Below are 11,669 nucleotides of genomic sequence, written 5' to 3'. Positions count from 1 at the left end.
TAGTTAAGGAAAATATATATAATAATTTCAATTTAATAAATGAATGATCCATAATGGACATACTATATAATATAACATTTCATAGCAGTTTAATTTTGGACTAACAAATTCTCAATTGATTCTCAAGCCGCCATGTAAGCAAAATTAGCATTCTAATTACGTGACAACTCAGCATAATACTTTTTTTAATTAGCACAAACTACATGTTATAATTTTTTAATGTTTTTCAATTAATATATTGAGGATATCGCAATGTGTTAGTTTCAAAAAAAGACGCAATGTGTTGAAACGCTATAAAGGACGGAAACCATTCACCAACGTTTAGAAAGATATATGTTTTTGTGACAATTAATTCACCAACTTTCCTCCCTTTGTATATTCATAATAAACCCACGTGTGTTTAAATGTATATAAATTTTCAGTATAAATGGGTCACTCCATCACTTACTTTCTCACCAGGAAAGCAAAACACCCTTAAGCAAAGAAAACCAACTTGGTCTCCTAGAATAAAGAAAACTCCAACGGTAATACTCTTATAAGTTTTGAATGCTTTCATTTGTTTTTTTTTTGTAAACGCGCTTTCATTTGTTGTTATATATTAAAGAGCTAACTAAAAATTGAGTTAAGTTAAAAGCTAATTTACATTTGTAAATGTATTTTTTTGGATATGCACCAAAGGAAAGAAGAATGGGTTCAGACAGTACTCCTCAACTTCCAGTCATCCATCTCTCGGACCAAACCCTAAAACCAGGAAGTGAGAAGTGGGTTGAAGTGAGGAGTGATGTCCGTAAAGCTCTTGAAGACTACGGCGCGTTCGAGGTGTCATATGATAGAGTGTCAGAGGAGCTTAAGGAATCGGTTTTGGAAGCCATGAAAGAGCTTTTCCAGCTACCTGTTGAGGCCAAAAGAAGAAACGTGTCTCCCAAACCCTACACTGGATATATGACTCATAATGGTATTTCCGAGAGTCTGGGGATCCAGGATGCCAATGTTTTGGAGAAAGTTAACGAATTTACTCAACTGCTACGCCCTGATTGTGAGGGTAACAAGAGTACCAGGTCCGTATTGTTATGAACTTCATAGAGTAAAAGGGAAAATTAATCTCTTAGATAACAAAAAAAAAATTGTAACAAAAAAACACCCAATTAGAACCTTAAACTAGCACTAATTAAGAGATAAAATAACTAAATTACTCCAAACCCTAAACCCTTACTCTAATCACATTTTCTAAATATCTTATATATTAAAAGAGAAGTCATGACTTTTTTCATGTATGATTTTTTTTTTAATTTGGACCATCACTTAGAAATTTTATTAAATGTATTTTATTAAGACTAATAATACATAGAATTTTTAAAATACTTTTATCATAATATCTTTTGATATCCTTTTTATTTTAAATATAAATATATTTATTTTAAAAATCTAACAAATCTGTTTTAAAAGATCTTTAGAGGATCTTCATTTTCGAAATTATATTTAAATATTTTTCACTAATTTCGAAATTAGTTTGAAATATTATTATACATTAATAAATTCAGTAATCGTTTATAAAATAAAAAATAAAAAAATTCTGTAATATTTTATATATTATATAACAATAATCAATCATATTAAAAGAAAATTATTATATTGAGCTAAGTATAATAAAACTGTATTAAATTTATAAATTTTATTTTCATAAGTATAAAAATTTATGTTCAAAAATAAAATCTAATATGTTGGTAAGATGGATTCAGCAAAATATATAATACATGTATAAAAATTAACATGTATTTCTTTATAATATAAAATCTTTGTAACTACTTTAATCATAATATATTTTCATTTTAAATTTTAATAAATCTGTGTAAAAGTATTTTAACAATAATTTAATGTATTTTAAGTTATCGTTTATAAAATAAAAAATAAATAAATTATATCCTATTTTATCCACTTTATAACATGATCATGTTAAAATACAATTATTATACTTAAATAAATATGATAAAAATATATTCAATTGATAAATTTATAAATTTTATTTTCATAAATATAAATCATTTATTTTAAAAATATAATATGATGATAGAACGGCTTAAAATTAACAAACCTTATAATACATGTCTAAAAAGTAACATATTTTAGACTTTTGTATATACAATAATATATTATCTAAATTGAATAAACTTTAAAAAATATTAGTAAAAAGAAATACAGCTTTGAAACACGGGTCAGAATTTAGCATAAATTAAATACAAAATATTTTCAAATATGTTTTTTCATGAATATATTAATTTGCTTAATAACTAAATGCAAATACAATAAGATAAATATATAATAAGAAGTAAAAATACATACGGTTTTAATCAAATGATTGATTATAACATGTAAAATATAATATTATTATATTTGAAATAGTTATATAAACATTTAAGTATATGATTAATGTTAAAAAAATATACCACTAATGTTTAAAAATAATAATTTATGTATAAAAAAAGTAAAAACAAACACCCGCGTGGTTACGCGGGTCAAAATCTAGTTAAACCTTAAACTATAATCACTAAACTCTAAACTGTAAATTCTACTCACTAAACCCAAACACAAATATAAAATAAAAAGAACTAAAACTTTTAATTAATGATATTTTGAAAAAAATTTCCCTTACTATTTTCTATCAAAAAGATGTTTTAGTGATATCTTTGGGTATTTCTGGAAAGTAAATTGTACGTAAATTCTTGTTAGTATTATCGAATATATTGTTCCTAGGATTTCGTTAATTTCTTCTAGTTAGAGCATGTTATATATTTTTCCGCTCAAAATAGTATTATTTGTGTAGTTCAGACAAGTGACAATTTTTTTTTTCTGTCTACATAGAAAACTTGATTTTTATATATTGTTCCGTAGAGAAAATGCTAGTTCACTCAGATATGAAACCAATGACTTGAATTTTTTAATTTCATAGTATACGTTCTTGCGTTTTTGTTTTGTTGTTTTCTTCTCTTGTATCTATTCAAATTGCTCAAAGAAATTTATGTCTTGAAAACAGCGAAAGGATACATAAGTTTTCAGAGAAGATGGCAGAATTGGATGTAATGGTGAGAAGAATGGTATTTGAGAGCTTTGGGATAGAGGATTACTTTGATGAGAACCTCAAGTCAATGAATTACCGTCTACGACTGATGAAGTATTCAGCACCACGTGATGTTGATACTAATGTTGCGGCAGGTGCTAATGATGCTGGTGATGGTGCTAATACGAATAACAATGGTAATACTGGTGCGGATGTTGGTGCTGGCGATTCAGCCAGTACTGGTGACAATGACAAGGTTGTTGCTAGTGATGATGCTAATGCTGGTGCTGATACTAATGATATTGTTGTTGGTATTGCTAACGTTCATATTGATGATGATGCTAATGATGTTGCTAAAGCTAATGGCGACGTTGGTGCTGGTGTTGATGCTAATACTAATGATTGTGCTAGTGTTAAGTCTAGCGCCGACGTTGATAATGTTAATGCTAATGTCAGTGTTGGTACTAATGGTGATACTAATGCTAATGTTGGCGCTGATATTGAGGAGAAGAAATTAGGCTTACCTTCTCATACTGATAAAAACCTTTTGACAGTACTTTATCAATATGAGATTGAAGGTTTGGAGGTGTTAACCAAAGATGAAAAGTGGATCAGAGTGAAGCCATCTCATAACACTTTCGTTGTTATCGCTGGAGATTCTCTACATGTAAGTTAACTCCTTTTTAAATGGCATGCATGCATAAAATATTAACTCCTCATATTAATCAAGATTTTATGACATACTTATGGAATAATTTACCCTTTAATATTCTAAATTAATCAAGCCAAATCTTTTTTACTGTTTCGTAGTATTATTTGAAAACTATTGAAATTCAGAGCCTATACATACAGATATTAATTGATATGTACATAGTTACAAAAGTAAATACACCTTATCGATTTTGATGTTATTTGCTTTCTAAACATTGATGATTGCCGACAAAAAAAAAACATTGATGATTTGTGATCTGTCCAAAAGTTTTAAGGTTTTGCTATAATTGTGCACGAACATTGATCATCTAGCCTTCAAAAAAAAAACATAGATTATCTAAACTAACTGAATTACAGATAGAGAAATTAAAGTATTATAGTAATGGAATGTAACTAAATTAGTGGAAGAAAAAAAGAAAAATATTATTTAATTCACGTTCACTCTTTCTCTACGAACTAATATTTTATGATTTCATACTTTTATGTGCTCATGTTTACTCTCTCATTCACAGGGGCCAGGAGACCAACCAAACATATAACAATATTAAAACTATCTTCAACGTATCTCTATTTTTTCTTATAATATAATTTTGTAAATAGAAACAAATTTTTACTCTAATATATTTTTCTATAATAAAAAAATATTATATTTTCATACTTTAGAAATACTGTTTTCGTCTCAATATTTAAAAATAATAAATAGCATTTCCTTATTGTAGATAAAATATAGCATCCATATACTAAAGATGAACGCATTTGAGTAAAAATTCATTGTTATTTTTAAAAAATTATATTATAAAAAATTCTTTAAAAATATTAACATCAAAATTTTCGCAGAATTTATCAACATTAAAATAGCCAAAAGAATAAAAATAGAAAAAAAAAAAGAATGTGGGAAAGAAAGAAAAAATGTAAGAAAAAAAACTTTCTTTGAAAAAACTATGAGAGACACAAATCACATGTGTCAGTATGTAAGTATTCATATTTATTCTATGTTTAAAATTTAATTATATAATAAAATTATACTGCTGAGAAAAAAAAGTATACTAATATTAAAAATTGAGATATACACCTTAAAAATTATACCAATGGTGATCGCTCTAATGTCTTATGATTTATTTGCTCTTGTCACTTTCACTTTCAGTCCAGTTAGACAATTAGTGCATGTCTATACACCATGTTTTGCTTACTTTCTATTTGACGAAGTTAATTATTTCATTTTTAATGTTTATTTTCTTCTGATCATGATCTTGGTGTTACACAAAAATAAGTACTAATGATGTACTTGGCAATGTATATGTTTTTTGATTGCAGGCACTTATGAATGGTAGACTATTTCTCCCGTTTCATCGAGTAAGAGTGACGGAGAAAAAGAAGACGAGATATTCAATAGGATTGTTCTCGACTCCAAATAGAGATTACATCATAGAACCACCAAAGGAACTTGTGGACGAGCAGCATCCACGTGTATTCAAACCATTAACTTACGTTGACTTGATGAGCTTCTATCACACTGAGGTTGGCCGTAGAGCTCGATCTACTCTGCATGCTTATTGTGCCGTCTCCGGAGCTTAAATGTGTGCGCATAATTATGGGAGTTTATACAAATGCTTTGGTAGTTTCAAGATTCAACTAATAAAAAACCTCTATAGTACTAAATAAAAGGTTTGATTAGTTGAGTTCTATTGGTGAAGTATTGACTATGCGTACGTTTCTCTATTGTTGGAAATAAATTAAGCACATGTACACACGCACATGTACAATAATTTGATATGATTGTTGAGTTTATTGATGTGGCACCACTCCATAACTAGGTGCTATATAACTTTCATGTAGATTTGTATGCTCATTTTATTATAAGAGTTTATGAAGTTTTTAAATATATCGAGAGGTAGACACGCTTCTTTTGAATTTGTTGGGTCGCAAAATGCCGAAAACGAATTTGTAGACTAAGGGAGTCAGTTTATTTGATCATAACTATCTCCTATATTATTAAAAAAGAAGTACAAATATAGATTTACCTTAAAATACAATTTATTTAGATATTAGTGCCACTAAAGTAATAATTATTCTTAACTTTATGTTTTCCATGTCTTTTCTGAAACTAATAAATAAATTTCCTGAATTAATTTCACAACAAATTTAAATCTGTAACTTATCTACTGCATATTTATGTAACAATATAAATTACATTTTTCTCTTTGCTGAACCCCCCCCCCCCTTTCAATGTTATTCCTTTTAACATATACTAGATTTTGACCCGTGCAACCGCACGGATGTTTGTTTTCACTTTTCTATACATAAATTATTGTTTTAAAACATAAGTGGTATATATTTTTAAAGTTAATCATGTACTTAAATATTTATATAACTATTTCAAATACAATAATTTTATAATTTACATGTTATAAGTAATTAATTGTTTAAACCTTATGTATTTGCCGCTTCTTATTATATATTTATCTTATTGTATTTGCATTTAGTTATTAAGCAAATTAATATATTCATGAGAAAATATATTTAAAAAATATTTTGTATTTAATTTATGCTAAATTCTGGCCCGTATTTTAAAACTGGATTTCTTGTTTACCAATATTTTTATGCTTATTCATTTTAGGTAATTTATTATTGTATATATAAAAGTGTAAGATATGTTAATTTTTAGATATGTATTATATAGTTTGTTAATTTTAAGTCGTTCTATCATCATATTATATTTTAAATAAATAGTTTTATATTTATGAAAATAAAATTTATAAATTTATCAATTGAATATAATTTTATCATATTTATTTTAGTATAATAATTATATTTTAACAGGATCATGACTATAAAAGTAGATAAAATAGGATATAATTTATTTATTTTCATTTCTAAACGATAACTTAAAATACATTAAGTTATTGTTTAAATATTACACAGATTTATTAGAATTTTTAAAATATAATATATACATATATATTATATTTAAAATTAAAATATATTATGATTAAAGTAGTTACAAAGATTTTATATTATTAACTTTAAAAAATACATGTTAATTTTTATACATGTATTATATAGTTTGATAATGTTAACCCATCTTACCAACATATTAGATTTTATTTTTGAACATAAATATTTTATAATTACGAAAATAAAATATATAAATATTTAAATTTAATACAATTTTATTATATTTATCTCAATATAATAATTTTAATTTAATATGATTGATTATGATTATATAATAACTAAAATATTATAGATTTTTTTATTTTTCATTTTATATAACTGAATATATTAATGTATAATAATATTTTAAACTAATTTTGAAATTAGTGAAAATATTTAAATATAATTTCAAAAATGAAGATCTTGCAAAAATCTTCTTAAACAGATTTGTTAGAATTTTAAAATAAATATATTTATATTTAAAATGAAAAGATATCAAAAGATACTATGATTAAAATATTTTTAAAATTATATTTATTATTAGTCTGAATTAAAATATAGTATGAATTTCTATGAATAGGTCCATTAGGTCCATTTCTAAAAAAATTACACATGAATCAAGGTTGTGACTTCTGTTTTAATATATAAGATATATATATATATCACATGCACCATTATAACTGTTTATCGAATTTGATGCAAAAAAACTATTTTATGTATTTATTTTTATTTCCTGGGGAGTTATTGTTAAATGTTTACATATTTTTGATAAATACTATTTCTATTCTTAATAAAATATTAATTTTTGAACACACACAGTCCTTAAGAATATTCTCTATTAACTAGGTGCTATGTAACTTAAAAAATCAAAGTGATTTTATGATTTTAATAAAATATTAATTTTTGAACACACACAGTCTTTAATTTAAAAATCAAAGTGATTTTATGATTTTGGTGGAAAATACGATTAATATTTTCAGAAAAAAATACAATTTTGCAATTTTGGAGAAAAATCTGAGCTGTAACTATTTATTGTCTAAAACTTAGATTAAATGTTTTATTTGGATAACGATAGATTAATCATTTATGATTCTAGACATGTTCATCTTCATCCATCCATATGCACCATTATTGGATGAATTTATTTTAGGCTAAAATTTTAAAACCCATATGTATGGATCATCAGGATGATACTCGTTTTTAACATAAACGAAAATCAATTCTCATTTGTGTCGGACGGTCTATTGGATGGACAAACTAATATACTCTTACTTGTATAAGTTCAAATCTGATTGAAGATAATATGGATGGACAAACTAATATATTCTTACTTGTATGAATAACCATATTTTATTGGATTTTATTCCGGCAGTAATAACATTTTAATAAAATATTGATTGATTATTAAATTTTAGACATGTGAATTATGGAACCTTTGTGAGTTTTTTTAAGTTTTATATCTGAGATTCGGAGAATATATGCTCTCTTACCGTCAACAAACACAACTACATTATTTATATAGTCAATAAACAACTTTGCACAACAGCAAGTCGAGCTACCCTCTAGAAACGCATGCTACAAACATTTTCATTGGAAGTTCTTTTTTTTTTTAATTTTCATTGGAAGTTCTCACATGAGTTAATTTTTGTATAGGCACAATTACAAGCAAAAAAATGGAAATGTTTTTAAATAAGATAACAAATTCATTGAAATTTTATAACACTTAAAATGTATATATTAGATTAATTCTTATTTTAAATGAATTTTTAATTATATAATTAAATTTCATTAAAATATTAATACTTTTATTTGAACAAATTTTAAGACATTTTTCCTTTTTAGTTGATATGCTCTAACTACTAGCTGTAGAGCCCAAAATAAATGGTATGTATGCCAAAATCAAGAAAGCAATAAGAACATCAAGACCAAAGAGGAAAATGGAACTAAGTGAAACATTTTATCAACATTTTTCCTCATCAAGATGGAGTTTTTCTGTGTGCGTGTTCTTCCAAATTTATTTTAATATATAGCATTTCCTATACACACATTATATATATATTATTACAGTATATTTTTTTACAGACTAAACTCTAACCCGCATCATGCCATATTTTTTTGTTTGAGAATTCAAAAATTAGATAAAAATAATATATTAAACATGTGATTTTTAGTTTTATTCTATTTTTAGTATACTGATTTGTGATCTTTAACTTGTGAATATAAACTAAAGTCTTATTTGTAGATGTTAAATATAGTCAACATTCGTGAAATTAGATAACGTAAATATCTTATTTGAAGACATGTATTATATATATATATTAAGTAATATATATTTTTAATTATTTTCATAATCAAATTTATAAATTTTTATATAATTAATTATATTGCTGAAAACAGATAATATTGACCTCTCAAGTTCATATTAATGCACTTACAATTAAAATATGTTATCACATCTTTTCAACCAATTTTACAGTGGTCTACATTCATTTAAAAAGATTTATAATGAAAATAAAACAATTCATTAGCAATATTATCTTGAATGATAAAGACATTAGGCCACTTTAATGCAGTGGATAAGTGGAGTTTTTAGTGCATGGGCTCCACAAAAATGCTAAAAACCGATTACAAAAGTGGTCAAATAAGAATCAATTTAAGTTGGTTCTTGCACTGTTTGCGGGTCCCACTGATACGTGACGGTCCATGATTAATTTGCTTTTTAACTTTTTTTTTAAATCAGACAAAAAAAAATTATGAACCCCAAATGGATTTATGGGATAGTCATGCTCGGATTACTTACATGCAAGCAGCAGCGTAACATCTGTCACTACCGTCAACAAACCCTAAATTTGTCATTACGGTCAACAAACGCTAAATTTGTCATTACTGTCAACAAACGCAATTATTGCATAATTGTTAAATTTATAAACAGCTGTGCGTAGCAACCAAGTCAGCCTAGTCAGTCTACCATGTGTAAAACGCATACTAACTAACTAGTTGCTATAGAACTCGATTTCCACAAAAAAAAAAAAAAATTGGTATTTAAGCCAGAGACAAGAAACCGAAACACATCATCAAAATTCTAAGAATCTTTTTGTAAAAAAAAAAAAAACTAATTAAGAATCAAGAAATGGATTCAGTCTCTCTTCATCCTCTTTCCGATTCTATTCAACTTCCAGTTATCGATTTCTCCGACCAATGCCTAACACCAGGAACCTCAAAGTGGGACAAAGTGAAGACTGATGTCCGCAAAGCTTTAGAAGACTATGGCTGTTTCGAAGCTTTCTTTGACAAAGTGTCAGTGGAGCTTGATAAGTCTGTTTTCGAAGCCATGGAAGAGCTTTTTGATTTGCCCACTCAGACCAAAGAGAGAAACGTGTCTTCAAAACCTTATCATGGATACCTAAGCCAAGATATTTACGAGAGTTTCGGGATCGATGATGCTAATCTTGCGGAGAAAGTCAACGAGTTTACTCAACAGCTATGGCCTGACCATGGAAACAAGAGAATTAGGTATGATCTAGATTAGCTAAAGGACAATTCACTGGAAAAATGATTTTCATTCGAATAAATTTAACATTTACTCAAAAAATAAAATCTAGGTTTATTTGTATTAAAACAAAATATTTTTATTGGTCTATATAAAACATTTTTTGATTGACCAATCTAACTATTTGCCTTTAAAAAATTTTTTATAACCTCTCAAGAACTTAACTCATATATTTTGATTATATACCCAGTGGCGGATCTAGAACGGCATTTAACCGAGGGCACTTAAAAAAATTTCACTATATTTTATAATTAGATGGGGGCACTGGCCTTGATTAATCTTAATTGCTTAAAGAAAATGAAGAATGAGACGGGGGCACGTGACCCCGTACGTCTCTTATTGCATCCGAATATACCTGCCTTGGAAACATTCTTTAAAACATTTCAACTATTCAACTCATATTTTGATTGATGAATCATCAACGCATACTATTTGCGTTTGAAACATTCTTCAAAACCTTTCAAGAATTCAACTCATATATATTGTGCGTTGAAAAAGTGAGACGATGCATGGGATTTCCGAGAAATTAGCGGAACTGGACGTGATGGTGAGGAGAATGATAATGGAGAGTTTTGGGATAGAGAAATACATTGACGAACATCTTGATTCTACAAATTACCTTTTTCGCATGATGAAGTATACACCACCTCGTCCTCATGAAGAGAAAAAGTTAGGTTTACCTTCTCATACAGATAAGAACATCATGACAATACTTCATCAGTATCAAGTTGATGGTTTGGAAATTCAGAACAAAGACAAAAAATGGTTTAAAGTGAAACCATCTCATCAAAATTCTTTCATCGTCATGGTTGGAGATTCTATGTGTGTAAGTTCTTCCCACTTCCTTCTAATGTGTAACATTTTTGATAAACACACCACATACACTAAATGTATAAAACAATCGTGTTATTTAATTGTTTATGTTACAGGCATTTTTGAATGGTCGATTGGCATCTACATATCACCGAGTCCTAGTGACAGCAAAGAAGACAAGGTATTCGACTGCACTGTTCTCGACTCCAAAAACAGGAGTTATCCTAGATTCACCTGAAGAACTTATCGATGAAGAACATCCACGTGTGTTCAAACCCTTTGAATTCAATGATTACCGTGACTTCTATAACACGGAAGCTGGGTTTGCAGCTCAGTCTACTCTCCATGCTTTCTGTGCTCTCTGAAGCATCATTTAATCTTTTCGCAGCAAGGAATGTAATAATGGCTTTATGTTTGATTGTTTAAATCCATCCAATAATATTTTGTGTGTTTATGTTTGGTATGAAATAAGGTCCCTTTCATAAAAAAAAAAAGGTATGAAATAAGGTTTTATTTATACTTTGTTAAAAAAAAATATTATCCGATAAAAAGGTTGTTTTTTTTTGCGTAATGAAACATTCTTTAAAGCGTTTCAAGAATTCAACT

The 11,669-nt window shown here is 27.1% G+C and overlaps 2 protein-coding genes across 2 annotated transcripts; both read left to right on the top strand.

The window, feature by feature from the left end:
• The first annotated feature begins 316 nt into the window (after positions 1 to 316).
• Positions 317 to 5,650, top strand: AOP2-1 (probable 2-oxoglutarate-dependent dioxygenase AOP1). The gene is made up of 4 exons (XM_009136128.3): positions 317 to 524; positions 679 to 1,058; positions 3,032 to 3,722; positions 5,081 to 5,650. The coding sequence occupies exons 1-4, from the start codon at positions 405 to 407 to the stop codon at positions 5,339 to 5,341; spliced, it is 1,452 nt and encodes a 483-aa protein (XP_009134376.3). The 5' UTR covers positions 317 to 404; the 3' UTR covers positions 5,342 to 5,650.
• Positions 5,651 to 9,830: 4,180 nt separating this feature from the next.
• LOC103858721 (probable 2-oxoglutarate-dependent dioxygenase AOP1) lies at positions 9,831 to 11,656 on the top strand. Its single transcript, XM_009136127.3, has 3 exons — positions 9,831 to 10,213; positions 10,749 to 11,076; positions 11,180 to 11,656. Exons 1-3 carry the CDS (start codon positions 9,831 to 9,833, stop codon positions 11,426 to 11,428), a joined length of 960 nt encoding a protein of 319 aa, XP_009134375.1. The 3' UTR covers positions 11,429 to 11,656.
• The last annotated feature ends 13 nt before the right edge of the window (positions 11,657 to 11,669 follow it).

The sequence above is a fragment of the Brassica rapa genome, chromosome A03 (assembly GCF_000309985.2).
Source record: "Brassica rapa cultivar Chiifu-401-42 chromosome A03, CAAS_Brap_v3.01, whole genome shotgun sequence".
In the NCBI taxonomy this organism is placed as follows: domain Eukaryota; kingdom Viridiplantae; phylum Streptophyta; class Magnoliopsida; order Brassicales; family Brassicaceae; genus Brassica; species Brassica rapa.
This window is presented reverse-complemented; position numbering and strand designations above follow the sequence as displayed.